The sequence below is a fragment of the Akebia trifoliata genome, chromosome 6 (genome assembly GCF_017979445.1).
Source record: "Akebia trifoliata isolate Shusen 1 chromosome 6, ASM1797944v1, whole genome shotgun sequence".
In the NCBI taxonomy this organism is placed as follows: Eukaryota; Viridiplantae; Streptophyta; class Magnoliopsida; order Ranunculales; family Lardizabalaceae; genus Akebia; species Akebia trifoliata.
The window spans coordinates 13,337,364-13,358,192 of NC_141380.1; the positions used below are offsets into that span (position 1 = coordinate 13,337,364).

At 34.9% G+C, this 20,829-nt stretch overlaps 1 protein-coding gene across 1 annotated transcript; it reads right to left on the reverse strand.

Annotated features, from left to right (window-relative positions):
• Window positions 1–445: 445 nt before the first annotated feature.
• On the reverse strand, window positions 446–19,987 carry LOC147400277 (HSP20-like chaperones superfamily protein). The gene is made up of 6 exons (XM_086445902.1): window positions 19,729–19,987; window positions 16,398–16,581; window positions 8,594–8,756; window positions 4,914–4,945; window positions 895–937; window positions 446–754 (listed from the first exon to the last, which is right to left on the reverse strand). The coding sequence occupies exons 1-6, from the start codon at window positions 19,731–19,733 to the stop codon at window positions 720–722; spliced, it is 462 nt and encodes a 153-aa protein (XP_086302028.1). The 5' UTR covers window positions 19,734–19,987; the 3' UTR covers window positions 446–719.
• Between the last annotated feature and the right edge of the window lie 842 nt (window positions 19,988–20,829).

Sequence of the window (20,829 nt, forward strand, 5' to 3'; positions counted from 1 at the left end):
ATTTTTATTTTTTTAAAATCATATTTAAAAATGTATAATAATAAATATTAAAAAAAGCGTTTAAAACGTTTTTTAAAAAAGCCAGAAAAATTCATGATTTTTTATTGTTTTAATCATCTGAGTACAAAACAAGTTTTAAAAAAGACTTTCAAAAGAACAAAAAAAATTGGAGTTTTTTGTTACTATGTAAATGAAAACTAGATTCAGAACCATTTTACAGAACAGGAGGAACTATTTCATATGGTAGGTTCCAGCTTCAGGTACATTAGTAGTGACGTTGCTACAGTTTGTTGCCTCTGTGTGGTCTTAACATGCATGTCTTTAGCTGTAATTATCCACGTGGCAAAAACCATAGGTTGAATCGTTTGGGTGGTAGGTAGCTGCCACAATATCTTGTGACAACCCAAACCAGTTTGATTTGTTGAATGGTTACAATCACCAAGTATGTCTAATAGATATAGATTTCCATATCCAAGTAAACCTGAAAATAACTGAATATACATCTTAAGCCCCAACCAAGTAAAAAAAAAAAAAAAAAAAAACTCCAAAAGATGGGTACAAGGGGCTACTTTTTTGTTTGTGATAGTAAGCCAGGACTTTTTAAGGGCTAGACCTGGAAGCCTTGAAATGTCAAGATGAGGTAAGATTCTTAAATATATACAGAAACCTGAAGGAACATTAATCAACTAAACTTCGACTATGCCAGTCAGTTAATAATCTCAGTTTCCTCGAGCTTTCTCCAAGTCGGGAAGATCTGTAAGCAAGTGAATAACCATTGTCAGCATTCACACTCAAGGTTCCAATGCAATTTTTATTTTAGTACAAGAGAAAGAATCATAGAAAGCAACATAATAAACAATTTCCAGAAGAAGATACAACGTCAGAGAAACTCACAAAGCATTCCTTCATCATCACTGCTATCATCTTCGTCGATATCCTGTGTGAAAACAAAATTATAAAATTATTAGCATTTCATTGTGTATATATAAATATACTAAAACACAATAGTAGATCCCACTCCAATTATAGTTGTGGGGTATAAACATCCCACTCAAACTACATTGGAGTGGGGTCCACACTTCCCACTTTATTGCCTTTCCACTCCAACTTTATTATCTTTCCTCTCCTCCCCCTCCCCCTCCCCCATTCCAAGAAAACATTAATAATAAATAAATAAATAATATCCCTCCAATTTTACTATCTTTCATCTTTTACCCCTTTAACCTCAAATAAGATGCCCATGCCGTACATGGGCAAACTCTAGTATACATATATATATGGGATGTGTTCAGGGGACATCTAAAATTGACAACTATTTTTACACAACTACTCAGATGCCATCCATTTTTTCAATGTTTTCTACAACACCACCAGATGTCATTAGATCTTCTAAAATGGATGCCATCCGAAAGATGTAAAAAATAGTTGTCACTTGCATATGTCCCCCGAACGCGACTCTATACATATACTATGGCCCGAGCAAACTCTAGTGTGTATATATATATATATCAGAGGTGCAAGATAGCAAAATTATAAAAGTATTGGCATTCCATTGTTTATATATATATACTAGAGTTTGGACATGCTTATCAACACAGGCATCCTCTTTGAGATTAAGGGTGTAAAAGAGGAAAGGCAATAAAGTTGGAGGATATTATTGGAAAGGATAATGCTGAAGTAACATTAAAATGTACATCTTGGGAGACATTTCTGACATGGATGTGTGTTAGAACCATAGATGCTTTCATCAAGATCTCATTCGCATCTCGATGAAAAGCATCTATGATGCCGACACATCCACGTCAGAAATGTCTCCCACAATGTACATTTCAATGTTACTCCAACACGACTCATTGGAAAAGGGGTAGTAGAGGAAAGAAAATAAAGTTGGAAGGGTCTTCTTCGAAAGGAAAGTACAAAAAGAAAGACAACAAAGTTGGAAGGGAATTCTTGGAAAAGTAGAGAAGTGGAATGACAATAAAATAAAAAATTGTCTTCAATATGTGTAGGAAGACTAAATCCCAACACCTCTTTATGGAGTGATTTTTGCACAGCCCAACACCCATTTCATGTATGACACATATGAGGTAAGCAATAAGAAAGAAAATTTCTTTCCTGCCCAATGGTGAAAAAACAAAATTTCTTAATTAGATCACTTAGTAGCATTCAAAAACATGATCCAATACCTCAGTGGATCTAGAGGACGAAATTCCATGAATTTCAAAAAACTAAAAAAAATTTCTTTTCAGCGTTGAATTTTAATTTTAAATTTGAGTGCTAGGTACTCGTCCATTTGGATCAAGCTCGAAAGACTTTGGTTTTTTTTTTTTTTCGACCCTGAGTTTTTTAATGGAACCTAGAAGGTTGTGGTGTTCAATTGCCAATATGATAATCCATGTAAGCCGACCCTTTTTAAAATTTGAAATCTTAAAATTAAAATACAAGGAAGAGCATGTGTGGGCTGGAGGAAAATTTTCTCTATTACTTACGTCATCTGCGCCATGTGTCAATTGGGTGTTGGGCTGTGAACAAATCTACTCACGACACTATGAGCAAAAAATCACTCTTTATGTGGTAGATAAAGGAAGTGGGACCAACTATTGTGCTTTATAATATACTAGAGGATGCGCGTGCTATAAGTTTGCTTTTGCATATGGCACGGGCATCCTCTTTGAGGTCAAGGGGGTAAAAGAAGAAAAATAATAAAGTTGGAGGGAAATTATTAAAAAATCTTTAGGGTTAAGGGCTAAAAGAGGTAAAATAACAAAGTTGGAGAGATATCATTAAACAACGGGGAGAAAATGAAAGGCAATAAATTGGAGAGATATTATTAAAAATGAGAAAAGAAGAAAGAATATAAAGCGAGAGGCATTTTTGGAAAGAGGAAGAATAAAAAAGGTAAGCTATCTTTGAGATACATACTTTATGGCGTATAAATCTTGAGACAGAGAGTGGGACCCACCGTTGTGTTTTATTATATAAATACACACTCACTATTATGCGGCACATGTAAATTATAAAATTAGGATATATGCATGAACATGATAAAAAAATTACAATTACTTTAAAAATTATTTCAAATAAATAAATAATTTTATATCCTATTTTATCATTTAATATATTATAAAGGCCCTTTTGTAATTTGAAATATTAAGGTGATTTTGAAGATAACATAATAAAAAGGATATCTGAGAAATTTTAGTAAACCAACTTGGTTATAGGGTGCATGGGATTGTAAGGACTTTATATAATTTAAAATATTAACTAAGGTTTGAAGATAGCATAATAGTCAGGTGCTCTAAGAGGCCCGGATAACTCGATTCCCAAAATAAAAATAAAGTAGTTTTAGGTGGTTGGAAATGACCCAACATTTATATGATATCTGATCCGATCTGAAAAAATAGGGTTCAGATCAAGTTTTTGGATTTTCAGATCGGGTTCAGATCGAAAAATCAAAAACCGATTAAATTTCGAGTCGGATTTGGATTAACTCCATTCCAATCAGATTTTTTTTAATAAAAATCAATTTTAAGTAAACCATCACCTATCATTAAAGTTAAAATACCCCAAACCCATCTTCAATTCGTAAGTCTCCCTGAAACCCATTTTGCTCCACCCTCTCCAGGTATGGTCCTCCCTCTCTCTCTCTCCTGAGAGTGAAACTAAGATGGCAAAGTCACAAATCCGGTTCAATATCTAAGATGTACAACATATAGAGTATAGATTTGCCTTCAAAATTAATGTTCTGGAATCTGGAACAAGAGGAATCCAAACCTAGGCCTCTCCCAAACCCATGTTCTTTTATTAAATAAGGCGTTGGTGTTGGATCAAATCGGATTTGGTTCAACAATACATTGATCCGATCGGATTGGATTTGGTTCATCAAGTAAAAATATTTGGATCGGTAATGGTATGATACTGATCTAGTACCAAACCGATCTGTTGCCAATCCTAGTTTTAGAAAACTATCTAATGTAGAAATAGGGGTCATGGGATTGTGATTTTATTCATTTCGACGAAAAAGGCCTTAATAATAGTAAGACTAAATGTAAATGTAGGAGCCTTTTGGGTTTTCAAAATTTTGGTGGAGAACCACACTTTACTCCACCTCCTCTCATTATAATAGTAAAGAATAATACATATATATAGGGAAGCATTCGAAGGCCCTAAAGATCGTGGACCGTCGGATTATTATAAACTACTTTGATGGGGTTAGAAGTTTTGGAATGAGCTGATTTTTGGTGAGGATGATCTCCTCATCACAAAGATCATCCTCACAAAAAAATCAGCCCGTTCTGAAACCTCTAACCCATATATTGAAAAACAGTTTGGCACAATGTTTGGCTCTCTTTAGGGCCTCCGAACACTGCCCATATATATATTGGTGTCAACTTAGCTAAGTTGGTAAAATGTGTGGAGCGTCGTTCACTTGTTCTTATGACCTAGATTCAAGCCACTAAGCCTTTACCTATATATAGGGCCAGGTTCGCCAACCAACTATATAGCCAACGTGTTTTGTCCTATATGGGTTAGAGATTTCAGGATGGGCTGATTTTTTGAGAGGATTAGTATTATTATTTTTCCTAACCATAGAGATGATCCTCACCAATAATCAGCCCATTCTAAAACTTCTAAATCATATATTCGAAACACGATAGCTATATAGTTGGTTGGCGAAGCTGTCCCAATATATATATATATATATATATATATATATGGGATTTAATCTTGTTACGAATCTTGAGGGTAACTTTTAACTTCATTGTCTTTCCTCTTCTACCTCCCTATCCAAGAATAGCCCACCAACTTTATTGTCTTTCCTCTTCTGCTTAACCCCAAAGAGGATGCCAGTGCCTTCTAACATATATAAATAAATCAAATGAGTCATCAAACAGCAAGGAGTAAAATGTTACCTCAGCACAGTCGTCATCAGAGTCAAGGTCAGCTGAAAAAGAACACAATCACCAGTAGGTATCAGTTTATATCTGATGTATAAAAAAAAGAACTAAAAAACCATACTACTAAAACATTAAATTTGTTTTAAGGAAGACCAGCCACAATGACTTGTATTGGAAACCTCGCACATTACTTGTGCGAGGTATGCTTAGCCTATCCATATCTACACGATATAATGCCAAATATTGCACGGATGCTTGCAAGTTAAAATGATCCTATTCTCATTGAGCAATTAGTCATTTTCTTAATTCCTAACAATTTTCTTGTTTATCTCTACGATTTTTGTGCAATATTACAAGTTTTACTACATTGGGGATACAAGAAAACAACATTTATTGATAAAGATAAAAAAAAAATAAAGCATGGTACGAAGATGTTAGTTAGGACACAAATGTCCATATCTATGTCTTGGATTAAGGAAAAAGAAGTTTCATGCTTATTTTCCATATCAATGCCCCCCTTGCTTACTATTAGCGGTGGAGGGACGAACGATGCAGGGAGGAAAACGAATTGTCATTTCATTTGCTTGATTGTGAATAAAGGCACTATTTAATAGGTACCTCCCGCCTAAACTATTTCTCGGAGTCAAAGAAAGATCTCTCGTCTAATGACCCTAAACAAGGAGTTGCTCTCAACACAAGATCAATAGCAAAAGAAAGAAGAGGAATTTGATGCCCAGCACACATTAGTAATAGTAAATGAACATTTTAGGACCCACTTGTTGAAGCACTAGCCTAGTGTGCTCCTTCAGAAAATAAAAATTTTAAAAAAATGATCTGAAAAAAAGCATGCGAAATAATGAAGCTAGGTGCTTGGGAATCTAGTCATCCAACCCCAGACCTTTGGAATAAGGGTTGGTTATTATTATTGTTGTTGTTGGGAATCTAGAAGAATAAGGAAGAATTATGTACTCACAAGAATTCCAAAGTGTCAATATGACAGGCTCTGGAAAGAGAATTATGTGGAATTTGATACCATTTGTGCTTTGGAAAGAGTAGAAATGGGCGAGTTTCTGATGGAACGAACATCGGGACCATTAAATCACCATCAACATGTTAGCCTACATTTTTTTCTACAAGCTTTTAAAAGAATATAGGGGTTTTCATTTTTAGGTGGAAGCTTGCGTGACAGGTAGATATGTAGCTAGGCCCTTGGTTTATGTCACTGGATTTTGGTTTTGGTTTTGTTTTTTCTCTCTAGGTAGGTCTTCTCAAGTCTAGGGAAATAATGCGGAGCGCAACCGATGATGAGAATTACTTCAATTTTATTTCGCCAGTGGCAAAATCTTCCCAATCGAGGAGAATTGATGGGGACATCAAATCTTAAAGAGCAGATTTTAGCTTTTATTTAGATTTTTTATTTAGCATTTTATTTTGATGTTTTTTGGGCTTATTTTGATGTTTTATTGGCCCGTGGTCTTAGTATAATGTTTAGGAACAATTTGATAACTTTATATTGATTTTTTAAAAGAGTTTTCATAAGCTAAATATTTAAGAAAAATAAAGTTACGAGATTGGGACATTGATGGTATTTATGCTTTTGTTTTATTTAAGTTGTTTTAAGTTTTATTTACAACCATTGGATCTCCTTATTTTAGTTGGAAGGTTGAGAATAGATTTAGGGTTTAAAGAACATTATAAATGATTGTTTTTTGCTGTAATTTTCTTCAATGATGAATGAAAATTTTGATGAATAAAGAATGTGTTTTTTTCATAGCATGAAGTGAGTTCTCCACCAGTCTTGGTGTGATTCCAAAGTTAAATCTTTCTATCCCTTCTTTTTTTCTTTTTTTCTAATCTTTATTTTTCTTTTCCATTCTTTTGTTTTCTTTCTTGATTTTCTTTTAGTTTCTTGTTCGTGATTTTCATGATTCGTGAAACTATTTATTTGATTTTTTAAAACCTACAAATCTTTAACTCTTAATCATTTCCTTATCCTACAAACCTTCAAACCTTTTTATCTTCTCTTTGTAATTGCAGAAAATATATATATATATATATATATATATATATATATATATATATATATGGGTCCCGTTCGCCACCCTTAGTTTTACCACACACTTTAACAAACGCGTTTGTCTTACATGGGTTAGAAGTTTCGGAATGAACTGATTTTTGGTGAGGATGATCTCTATGGTGAGGAGATCATCCTCACCAAAAATCAGCTCATTCCAAAACTTCTAACCCCATCAAATTGATTTACAAAAAATGGACAGTCCACGATTTTCCAACGTATAAACATGGGGCTAAACATTTCGGAATGGGCTGATTTTTGGGGAGGATGATCTTCTAATCATAGAGATCATCCTCACCAAAAATCAACTCATTCCAAAACTTCTAACCCATGTAGGACAAAAAACGTTTGTTAAAGTGTGTGGTAAAACTTAGGGTGCTGAACATTTCCCTATATATATATATATATATATTTATTTATTTATTTTACTTTTGGGTTTACCCTATCCTACCCCAAATCTTTAACCCAATCCTAAATCAAATTCCCTGAAAACCCCATCATTTTCTTATCTCCCCTCATCGTCCTGCATCAAGAAGTCTTCTCGACCCCATGTTGTATGATTCTCTTTTGCCTTAAATGATAATTTCACTAATAAAAAAAATAACAGCAAAACAATACCCCACCCCCATTATATCCATGCACATCCGCACACCTGCACGAGGTGTGTTTAGCCCACAAGATACAATTCTGGGAAGAATGGAAGAGAGAATACTAAGGTAATGTGAGTGTCATTGTGAAGAAAATTGAAGATTACAATCCACCTCTGTACAAGATACCCACCCAGGGTAGAATCCACTGCCTGCCCAAGTAGTTAGAATTGTGGTTTAAAGTTACATAACGTATAGAAATGTTTCAGCTGAGATATAATGAAACATTGACCCCAAATATTGATAGTTTTGGGAATCTTTCAGGATGTCTCGAAGTGTTTCACAATGTCATGGTTGAAATTCTCATTTTTTTTTACCAAGACATTGCCTCGAGACACGTGCAAGCTTGAGCTGATGTTACAAGGAAGTCTTCTTTGTTCTACATTTAGGCTTTGGAAGGTAACAAACTTATTCCTTTGTTCGTCTCAGAGATGGAGCAGCCCAGAATAGGAATTATTCAGTAGTAAGATGATATAAGGTACCCAATTAAAATCAGCTGCATCAAGAGGGTTACACAGTCCTTAAATCTAACAACCTTTTCGGAGATCTACTAACTAGTGATGGGCGAAGGAAACTAGCCAGTGAACAAACTTAAATGTACAGATGTACCAAGTGATTGGGAAATTTATGAATAAAATTAAGTTCTAGAAAATGTCAACAAATGTGAAAACATGGTATAAGCATTCAAAATATTTCGAAAACTGATTCAAGCATTAAAATGACAACAACAAAAGGGACTCTAACATACAAGAATCTTGTAAATTTAAGATAGTTGCAAAATGTATACAAGTCAACACAGCTACATCCTTCAAAACCATCCACGAATTCCAAGAAGCAGATACATGAGATTTAAATTAGCTTTCCTAGTTTGAACTAGCTTTATATTTCACATCACCGGAACAGCGTCCAACATGCGTTGACTCCATAATAATAATAATAACAATAATAATAATAAAAAGAAAGATAAAACTTACACTTGATTGACTCTTCATCATCTTCATCACACCACTTGTTCCAATCAACCTTGATGTAGGGGGCAGGTTTTTCATCTGACTTCAGTAGTCGTTTCCACCAACCCTTCGGCTCTTTCTGGATTGAACAAATAATGTTCCTTAACCCCACATTTACTTTACTACCCTGCAATGAAGCAAATGAGATGTCAAACATGATAAGAAGACAAAAGTTCAGGCTAACAGAATGCTGAAGAGATTTTTTTTTAATCCAAAAAAAAAATGCTAAAGAGATCCATGATCTTCAGCAAAACACTGAACACTGGTCTTGGTATTTAAAAAGTGACCACAGTACCGTCTAGTGTTTGAACTTTTCACCAAAAAAGAACCATTTTTGTATTGGTAAGGTGTATTATTTTATAAATGGTACAAGCCAATATCCATGCCCAAATTGCAGTCAAATCAGGAATATTCTAGAACCTGTTGCAACAGTCCAGCAAGTGTTTATTATTAGTGGAGCGATGAACAAGTTTAGAAGTTAGGATTTTTGGAAGTTTCTTGATTAGAAAATCATTAGAAATTTGAAGTTGCAAGGAATTTAAATTTATTTTTCTGCATGTCAAATTGATTAAGGTTACAAGTAGGAGATTCCCAAGCCCCCATACATTGATGGAAAATCGTCCATTTTTTAAGATCCTTTGCTTTGCCTGCCATTTTTTGTTATGTTCTACGAAAGTGCAACTCTACGATCATCAAATAAGTAGTTGATTGTCTATGTGTTGTTTTTTGTTCTAAAGCTAGACCTTTAATAGCATGTGTTTTGGCCTAGGTACAGATCATCCGAGTCCTGACCTCAGATCTCCTATTTACTAGCCATCTAAATCCTGGCTCGATCGCATATTTTCAGCTCCCAAATCCCTAAAATTTCAGCACACAAAAACCCTAGAACAAGCTCAACACAATCCCTAAATCCATAATAATCCCTACTTCAATCAGAACCCTAGTTTCCCGACACCAGTTTGGTACTAGAGTCCGGTCTTGCCAAAATTTTGATATCAGAGATCCTGTCCTACATTATGTCAACTTTAGTAGATACCTAAACAAAGAAACCCAATTATACAAACAAAATCCTCAAAAGACATCCACCGAAGCTTCTTGCCAAAAGTACATTGTGTCTGTTACATTTTGTTGATAACAATATTTTTCTTCAAAATATCCCACTCTGCTGCTAAGGGGATTAGCCACCGAATAATCATTTGCTTCTCCCCAAATACCCCACAAATGGGTCTCTGAATAGCTCCTAAACATTACTTGTAGACATCATTTTAGTTTGGACATATTCGACAAGTGATACTGAATTGCATACAGGAAATTACAGCATATTGGTGAACAGAGCACATGCCTAAAGAACACCGTTTTCATAAAGTTGTGGGGTGCATATATTGCATCTCATACAAATCGTTCACATGTTAACTTGAGATATGCATTAATGAGATCTGAGATGACTGAGTATGAAGTTGAAGAACACAAGCTTCCAATCGCAACCCTCTATATGTTAATGCGGATTATGGGCGCTATTAAAGATAGATATTTCTGTAATATGCGCTTAATACAGCTCGCAATAAAACACTCCCCCATTCAATTTTGTCTAACTGGGATTGCAATCAACCTTCGTTGCATATGATGAAACCATCTCAACCGACTTCCCCTTGGTTTATCACCTGTTGGGGCTACTCCTACATTTTTAATAACTAAACCTTTCCACACATCCGTCTCAACATCCTCATTTGTGTTATGTTCAATCTATGAGCATCTAGTTTCAATAAGAAAGAAATACTTGGCTTACAAAAAAAATTTAAAAATAAAATAAACCATGGTATCAAAATTGAATCGAATATCCTGTCCGAGATTTTAGGAAACAATGAGTTTAGAGGAGTCCTCTTCAAAGACCTTCAAGTGAGGTGGGATCAAATTTGTAGTATTGCATCCGGTTGATCGGTTCCTCTTGTATATTTCTTTTCGTCGGTCTTCTCAGCCATCTTAATGAAATGATATTTTACCTATCAAAAAACGGAAAGAAAAAAAAAACAAGTTGTATTTGTTAAAGCCCATGGGCCTAACTCATCCTTGCAAACCGGCTTGCAAGGAGAGGGTTGCCCTCGCTTTATACATTGCACATCCTAATAGTACCCAATCGATGTGGGACTATTCTAACAGTATTCTCATTTTCATATGTAAAAGAACACGTTTAAAACATAAAGACGCTTTTTTTTTAGTGAGTTTTTATATTGTGTTAATCATTAGGTACAAAACGCTTTTTTAAATGAGTCTTTTTCAAAAAACAAATGGAGTTTTTCATGACTATGGTTCCAGAAGATTTAGGTGTGTGGTTACAACTTACAAGTTCCAACTAAATGCAGCCATCTAGCTAGGTAGGCCAAAGAATAGAAAGAAGGTTTGAATGTGATGCAACACCTATAAATGAGAAAAAAATGTTGAAAGATTTTCTCTATCCTATTTGTTGGGTGATGTGAGGGAGAGCCACAAGGGATCATACTAATAGTTTTCTATTAAAATGACATTATTAAAAACTTAATGCACCTCTTACAGCTATTATAGAGGTAAAATAATCATGCAGAATAGAGTGGAAACAATCATTTTTACATACTAAATATTGGCTTCCTTGAAAATGTTTTCCTCCATGGCCTTAATCTTTTATTCAACACAGTTCATTTATACTAAGAGTTCTTATTTAATGTCGTGTGGACCCAATACTTAAGCCCACACAAGTAACCACATGTAAAAGAGAAATTGAACCCTATTGGGAGTGACCTACTCATTCTCCTCTCTATGTTCCTCCTCTCCTTAACCCTAATCTTCTAACATGGTATCAGAGCACTTCTAACTTTAGATCTGCTTGATTTCTCTTTTCTTCTTTCATTTTCTTAATCCCTTTCTTTTCCCTCTTCAATCCGATACTTCCAACCCTAAGCCTTGGTTCCAAAAAGGGATTAGGTGTTTGAGGTTTATTTGTTTGCACCTAGATGTTTATCTAAGGTTTCATTTCTGTTTGTTTACGAATGATTGGGGAATTGGTGGATAATTTTGAAGCCTAAAATTAATTTCAAAAAAAAAAAAAAAAATCTGTGAATAGTGTCGCATGAATAGTGCTCAGAAATAGTATTTTCTGCATGGCCAATGCTTCGTGAACAATGTTTCCTATGTGAACAATGTTTTCTGCACACACAAAAAAAGACTCTAGCCGCATATCATAGAATATCCCAAGGGATACTCTATATTTGTTTGAGATTTTTTTTTTTTCTCTGTGCGGATTTTCAGTTTACTCCTCCCTCGGACAGCAAATTTGGGGATTCCTGGTGGTGTTGATGCTCAGAGCACATCTGTCAAGCTCAACAACATTAATTATCTCTCATGGTCACACTCTGTGCAAGTATTCCTTTGTGCTAAGAAGAAATCAAGGTTTTTGATTGAGGATCCATCTCCCCGGTATGACAAACGGTATGAAGATTGATAAAGTGATAATTCCCTAGTTATGGCATGGTTGTAGAACAATATAGAGCCCTCTATTTCTTCCAATGTGAGGTATTTGGATATGGTAAAACAAATCTGGTTAGCCATACAGGAGATGTACTCTTAAGAAAAGAGCATTTCTATTATAGGTTTCTTCGGAGTATGTGGTAAGAACTTCAATAATATTAGCTTTTAACTACAGACCTTGAGACCCACAAAAGGCAGTGAGAAGAATTTCAGGTTGCACTGTTTCTCTCTAACTTGAATCTAGAGTATGCTTCTTTGAAGGGTCAGATTCTTGGTAGTGAGTCTTTACCAATGTCTTCTCTCATCTTCAACGTGCTTCTTTTAAGAGTTTCTCGTCTACAACTCCTAAAGACTCATCAGCATTGGTTTATAGTGGTTCATCTGATTCTCCTTGTAGTCTTAGTAGAGAAGGTCGTGGTGGCCATGGTAAAGGAGGCTATGGTGGTGATTTAAAGTGTACCTATTGTGGCTGTACCTATTGTGACTACACTAGTCACATTAAGCAGTTTTGTTGGGATAAATGGGGTAAACATATTTGGGCTAATCAAGCTCAAGAGGAACCTCATCAAAGTTCCACTGATTCCACTTCTCAGACTACATCTAGCGTTATGTTTCCTGATCTTACACACAGTTGGGAGAGATTCTTCTTAAGTTAACTACATTGATTACATGACCTACTCCACCCACAGTTACTATGGTTACTTCAAGTAATCCCACATTTATGGCTGCCAAATCTCCTTCATATTGGATCATCGATTCAGGAGCTAGTGCCCACATGTCTAGTATATCTCATTTCTTTTCTAATTTTCATTCTCTTAATTCTCACATTGTACTAGCTGATAGGTCCACTCGTAATGTAGTTGGGAAAGATGATTTTTTCCAAACTCCTCTCTTCCCTTATATTCCACCATTTTGGTCCTTGATTTTTCTTTTAATCTACTTTCTGTTAGTCAGCTTACAAAATCATTTTTTTTTGCGATGCTCCGTAACCTTCTTCCCTTCTTATTGTGTCTTTCAAGATCTCAAGACGAGGACGAAGATTGAATTGGCGAATGAAAAATATGGATTATAATATTTAATGTGTGATGTACCTGCTTCTACCTTGAGTGCTTCTATTTCACCTCTTCAGTGGCACTATCAGTTGGGTCATGTGTCCTTGTCTAATTTATGTAGTGTTATTCCTAAGTTGAGTTCAGTGTCAATTTTAGAATGTGAGGTGCGCCAATTGGGAAAGCATCACCGTAATTCCTTTCCTAATCATACTTAGAGTCATCTATCAATTCTTTTTTATGCAATTCATAAAATATTTGGGGTCCGTCAAGCATAAAAAGTTTATCTGGTTTTCATTACTTTTTTGTGTTTGTCGATGATTATTCCCGTATGACATGACTCTACTTATTGAAAAATAGCATTGAATTACCTGGTGTTTTACTTACTTTTTATAAAGAAATTTCAGTCCAATTTGACAAACTTGTGAAAATTATCCATTCTGATAATGCTTTAAAATACATACAATCTTTTATTCAATTTTTTTGTTTAGATAATGGCATTATTCATCAGACCAATTGTGTTAATACTTCTCAACAAAATGGTGTTGCTAAACAAAAACATCATCATGTACTAGACGTTGATCGCACCACTATATTTCGGATGCATGTACCTAGTCTTATTGGGGTGATGCTGCCCTTACAGCTTGTCATCTTATTAATCACATGCCATCATCAATTTTAAATAATCAATCAACTTTCTCTCTGGTTTATCCTCAAGTTCATCATTTTATTGTTACTCTTAAGAGTTTTTGCTTGTGTTTGCTTTGTTCACTCATTTGAGCCTGGGTTGGAACAACTTTTCCCAAGATCCATCACGTGTGTCTTTTTGGGTTACTTTGTACACAAAAAGGGTATAGGTGTTATTATCCTGTCACTCAACACTACTATGTAAGTGATGATGTGACATTATTTGAGGCTAAACCTTATTTTTCTTCTGTTGGTACCTCATTTGATTTGGATCTTGTGTCTTCTTGTCAGAGGGAGTTGTCTCCTACAATTTCCTCCTCTCCTATGTTTTTAATTCTTCTTACAGATGATCATTCCATTGTGCCTCTTAAAGTATATCAACGCACTCGTTTCCGAGCACCTTCATCTTCTCTACCAATCCCAAATCCATCATTAATTTCACTTGAGGTTCCTCCACATCCACCAACATCTACTTCTACCTCTAGTGATCTTCTTATTGCTTCATGGAAAGGTATTAGATCTTGTACTAAACACCCAATTGTTGATTTTGTGTCTTTTCATCGGATGTCACCTTCATTTTGCAAATTTATACTTTCCTAATCTGTTATTTCTATTCTTACTTCCTATACGCAGGCATTATTCTCTTCTAAGTGGAAATTAGCAATGGATGAGGAGATTGCGGCACTTCATCATAATCATACTTGGGAATTATCTCCACTTCCACTTAGAAAGCAAGTTGTTGGGTGTAGATAGGTGTATACAGTCAAGTATCATCCCGATGGATCTGTTAAGAGGTTAAAGGCTCGTCTAATAGCCAACGGTTACACACAAAGTTATGGGGTTGATTATAGTGAGACTTTCTCTCCAGTGGCTTGCCTGAACTCTGTTAGAGTTCTTATTTTTGTTGCAGTGTGTTATGCTTGGCCCCTATATCAGTGGAATATTAAAATGTCTTTCTACATGGAGACTTGCAGGAGGAGGTATAAATGGAGCAGTCACCTAGATATGTTGCCTCTAATAAGATTGGACTAGTGTGTCGCCTACGAAAGACAATTTATGAGCTGAAACAATCGCCTAAAGCTTGATTTGATCAATTTAGCTCAATTGTTCTCGCCTATGGGTTTGCTAGGTCTACTTCTGATCATTCAATGTTTATGAGACATTTTTTTGGTGGAATTATTGTGTTGATAGCTTATGTGAATGATATCATCATCACTAGGAATGATCTTAATGGTATCTCAGATTTGAAGACCCATCTAGCCAAATAGTTTCACACTAAAGACTTAGATGTACTTCGCTATTTCTTGGGTATTGAAGTAGCTCGCTTCAAAGAAGGTATTAGTTTGTCTCAGATGAAGTATATTCTGGATTTATTATCTGAAACTGGTACTTTGGATTCTAAGCCAGTTGATACTCCTATGGATCCCACTACTAAACTTAATATTGAACATGGGGAGATTTATCTTGATGGAAGACGTTACTGTTGGTTAGTTGGCAAAATAATCTACCTAACTGTCACTAGCGCAGAGATTACCTTTGTTGTGGGAGTAGTTAACCAATTTATGCATGCTCCGCGACAAACTCATTGGAATGCTATGTGGATACTAAGGTATCTGAAAGGTTACCAGGCAAAAGATTATTATATAAGTCTTCACCCCTAATATCCATTACTGACTTCTCAAATGCTGATTGGGTAGGAAGCCAGACTAATTGTAGATCTACTTTTGAGTATTGTACTTTCGTGGGAGGTAATTTGGTGACTAGGCGTAGTAAAAAATAGCAAGTTGTAGTCCGTTCTAGTGTTGAAGCAGAATACAGGACGATGACACATACTACATGTGAGATATTTTGGGTTCAGAGTCTTTTAAAGGAGATAGGGATTAAACTTCTTACTCCTATGCCTATGTATTGTGATAATCAAACTACTAGTTATATAACTAGTAATCCAGTATTCCACGAGAGAATCAAGCACATTGAGGTTGATTGTCACTTTATTCGTGATATTGAGATGGCTAAGAAGATATCTACTCCCTATATCAAGTCAGAAAATCAATTGGAAGATGTTCTCACAAAGTCATTGTCTAAGAATTCCTTTCTTATTTTTTGTACGAAGCTGGGTATGTCAGATTTGTATGCTCCAGGTTGAGGGAGAGTGTTAAGAGTTCTTATTTAATGTCGTATGGGCCCAATATTTAAACCCACACAACCAACCATATGTTTTTAATATAAAAGAGAGGCTGAACCATATTGGGAGTGACCTACTCATTCTCCTCTCTATGTTCCTCCTTCTCTCCTTAACCTTAATCTTCTAACAATCACTAAAACGTGACACAAATTCAACTCCTTCTTCACTATGACCCCTTTAAAATAAATGGCTCAAATTATCTCACAGTTAAACAAACAAACTCATAAACTAACCAAAATAAAATGAAAGAACCATTAGAAGCCTAAAACCAGTAAAGATCGACTTGACATGGATAAGATAAAATGAAGGGCACTAAAATAACTTTCAATGAAAAATGCAATCAGCTTACTTCAGGAATTATTGTTCCATAAAGTTCCAAACTCAAGTCAAAGGATTTTCCTTGCACTCCCATTGCAGAGAAACTAAATAATCCATGAGGCTCACTTTTCACAGAGACATTTTTCGCATCTGGTAAAGCAATGGTTAGGTAAACCTTGTCAGAACGCTGTGCCCATAGAACTTCTGGATGCCGACTGAATACAGAAAACACAAATCGTTTCATTAGTATTCCAAACTAACTCTAGCAGCAAGTTTCTAGCATACAGGAAGTTGTTTTAAAAAAAATAAAAATAATATATATATAAGAGGCTTACTATCAATTAGATTGAATTATCTAGGAAATTCTGCATTTTTACAAAACAACAAATTGGAATCAAGAAATTAGAATATTGTCTCACAGACGTTTCATGAAAGTCCTATTGCAAACTTGAGGTCACACTCGAGTGGGGAGCGCATAACATTTTAAAGACGATGATTTTGTGCCTCGAGTTCACATCTCTTGGTAATTACTTTATCTAATTACCTTTCAAATTTTGGATCATCTAACTTTCTTTCAACAGAATCCCATGGATCTCTAGCTTTATTTTACCACTTGAGTTTATATTTATCCAATGGGCTATTATTGTTGAAGGAAAACCATCACTTGGATAGTGCTTCATATTTTGAGACTCTGGATTTTAATTCCCTTTTTCATAGTGAGAAGAGACAAGGAGCAAAAATGATGGTGAAGAAAATACAAGTCTCTAGGATGCGGATCTTAATTCCCTCTTTCATATTAAAGAGACAAACAATAATATGATGATGAAGAAAAAAGATGGGAAAATCAACCTTTACTATGAAACAAGTAGCTTTTATTCAAGACAAACAATTATCATTGTCATCATCCTTATCAGTGATTGAGCCCGATAAACCTTGGGGAAGTGTTTCAAGTGTTAACAGACATGCTTTCACTAACTTCTCAAGGCTCTATAGGTGTAAATAAAAAATCAACTATTTTTTATCACGTTCATGTTAGGCTTGGGCCATCATCCAAACCATATAAATAGTATCTTATGTTAAAATCTCATATTGTTCCTGATAAGAGACATTGGATTTTACTAAACACATACATGAACAAGGTGAGCTATAATCCTAACTAATTACACATGAATTCTTGAGTGGATACTAGGAGACCCACATTGGTGCATCATCCACCTGGATTCATAAAGTGGATATGGTTTACATAACATGCAACACGAGTTTTATTGTGAACCTGACACAAATAGGCTTATATGCCGTACAATCCACGTGCAATGCACATGCATTTTAATAGTACTCTCAAATATGAAAGTCAATCACATAACTGATGTAATGAGCCATACAAGTTGGGAGCATGAATTGCTTTGTTGCCCTTTTAAGCATAGCTCTTCAGCAAAGAATAATAACTAATGATGCTTGGATTTTAAGCACTAAACGTAATCATTTAGAACAATTTCCTTCTGATGAACCACACAAATGGATAGTTGCAAACTTTAACTGACACAATTTCAGATAAAATACACGTAACAGATCAATCGATAAAAAACAAAAGAACGTAGCTTAAAAGAAAATGAGTTAGGTAATCTAATGTTCAAGGAGATACAGTTGAATGGAAATCAATATAAAACAGATGAAATCAAGCAATTTTCTTTATTCATATAATCACCACCATCAAAGCTTTATACCAAAAATTTGTGGTCGGCTGAACAAATCCTATTTTGCCACTCAATTATGTCTTAATCCATGTCTTATGTTGTTGCAAGTATGTTTAAATCCACTCTCATTTTCCCAACGCATAGTATTTTGAGTCTTCCTCTTGCTTTTTAGAATCTTCAACTTGCATGATCCTTCTAACAGGGATTGTAATCACTAATCAGTTTCCGTTGCAAGTGACAAAACTATCCCAGTTGACTTTATCTTATTTTATCATCAATTGGGCTACTCCTACATTTTCAGAAATGCATGCATTTCTAATTTTATCCTTCATTTTTTGTCTTTTCACCCATCTATTTAAGCATCATCATCTTCGCTATCCTCAACCTAATATTTCTTCTTTATTGCCTAAAAGTGGGCTCCATAAAACAAAGTTGGTCTAACCATCGGAAAAAAATAACAAAAGAAAAAAAAAATAGTCAGTCTTACAATCATCCTACAAAATTTTCCTTTTAACTTGGTTGAAAGGTGTTGATCACATAGCACACTTCCATTTTAACCATCTAGATCTAATTATATGGGCAATATCCTCTTCAATCCCTACAAATGTAAAATAGAATCAAAGTAAAAAATGGTCATTTCAAAGTTATTTCTTGTCCATCAATTTTTTTTATTGGCCGTTCCTCCCTGTACAGGTCATTTCTAAAGTTGCACTCTACATAATTTTTTTTTGTTCTACTCATTTTAAATCCCTTGATATCCAAAACAACTCTCTAGAATTCTTATTCTATGTTTACTCCCCCTCTAATCTTATCAACTCCATCAATCTACAAACATGATTTGAAATCTTGTCTAAGACCAAGATGACTCGAGTAATCTCTATATCGCTCACGAGCGAGTGAGATGTTCAAAGTGAATTGTCTCACACAACATCTTGTTTGACAACAAAATGCTTGATGCGATTTTTTGATAATCTTGACCGAATCAATAAATATAGGTCGAGTCAACTTGGTTTTTTGTAATTTTTATAAAAATAATTATTTTTATAATTTAAATATTTTTTATCAAAATAAGAATGTGATCTTGTAACTACTAATCTTCTAATCCACCTTATTTTTTACTAAAAAATAAATATTTGCATATAAATATATATTAATAAATAATTATAAACCGAGCTAAAGGGTTATCTTGTTCGAAACGTGATGACTAACGTCTTGGACAACTCAACTCGGTATCGTTGGAGGGCAAGATGAGACGAAATATCAGAGTTTTAAAACCATGTATGAAAATCATACGCATCAAAGGACCTGCGCTTGAATAAAAGCAATTAGTTCATCATCTATAACTAACGCAAACATATACGAACTCAAATTTAGCCTCAATTTCACTTTTTCAGGCTACAAGACCAATCTAGCTTTTGCATACTGTGTTGACACAAGATTTAAGAACAGTAAGAAATAATCAAAGTTATCTTATCTTTGGCAAAAAATCAAACATTTGAAACTCGGAATCTAAATCCACTAAAACACAATGATATCGACCGAATTCTAAATTCAAATCGTCTGTGATTTATCATGAGATGTTAAACACTAACATTCGATTTCAAAACACAATCTTTATTGTTCGAATGCAAAACAGAAGTAAATAATGAGAGAGAGTGAGAGAAGTACCTCATGTCGATGAATCTGGAGGAGAGCTTTGAAGAGAGTTCGAGGTGGAAGAACAGCTCACTTGAAGGATGACTGATAAAGTTGCAAAGAAGAACCCTAGAAAAAGCGAAGAATAAGCAGGCGTCTGAAAGAAGCAAAGATTTTTATTTGATTAGGCGACGCGACGCGAGGCCAGGCGCTGTCATTAAAATTGGAAACAAAACAAAAGAGAAAAAGCGGGGAGGTTGGGAACTGTGTGTGAAACGGCTGTTTGGGAACAGGAATAAGCTGTGCAAACCTTTTTCAGTAGATACCATGTATGGGACAAGATTGAAAGTGAGGACTATTTACCACTAGGTAATGTTAATTAAAGGTACCCTATGTATTAATAAGGGCAATCCAAATAATTGAAGACTTAAGATTTTTTTTAATAACCACACAATTTTTACCTGATTCCACATCTTCCTTGTTTCTTCCTACATCAAATTTGAACAAACGTAGTGGAAGCTTTTCCCAACTCTGATAATATTTTCAACAAACATCCCATTCTCTCTCATTTCCCTCATGAGGTCTTGTATGCAACAAGTTGTAGTATCTTGGAATGAATAAGAAGGGAATTTAGTCCCATGAAATTTTATCACTTTAACAGAGTTATCTAGCATTGACTATGAGAATCACTCACTATCGTTGCCCTTGCAAGAGGCTAATGTGGATGCTCAGAATGTCAATAGACTGAAGTTGAGCTAGTGAGAAATTTTAACGAACTCAATTCCTCATTGACAGAGTAAAAGCGTCTACTTTTTTTTAAATAAAATAAAAAGTATTTTGTGATAAATCAGGGAATTTAGGAAATAATGGAGTCACCACCTAATTTAGGTCTAGGAACCAAAAATAACTCTAAATGGATTAGAATCAGTCCACAAGTAAGAGAAATGGGCAAAAGTCAACTTATAGGCTTGAAATGTGTTAGGCACCGAACTCATCCAATCGAGGTAATCGGCCTCTACTATGATCTAAGAAACTCATAAGGTCAAAAAGGGAAGACTAGAGTCAAGTTAAAGTCCTTTTATCATCATTATTTCATGCACAAGTAAATTCCTAAATCGATAGATATCATATATA

What these genes read in the sequence shown, in the direction of transcription:
- LOC147400277 (XM_086445902.1), bottom strand. An exon ending in TGATGAAGAGTCAATCAAGT is followed by an intron (nt 4,946 to 8,593) that starts GTAAGTTTTATC and finishes GTTCTTTTTCAG; the next exon opens with CTGACCTTGACTCTGATGAC. An exon ending in CTGATGACGACTGTGCTGAG is followed by an intron (nt 938 to 4,913) that starts GTAACATTTTAC and finishes GTTTTCACACAG; the next exon opens with GATATCGACGAAGATGATAG.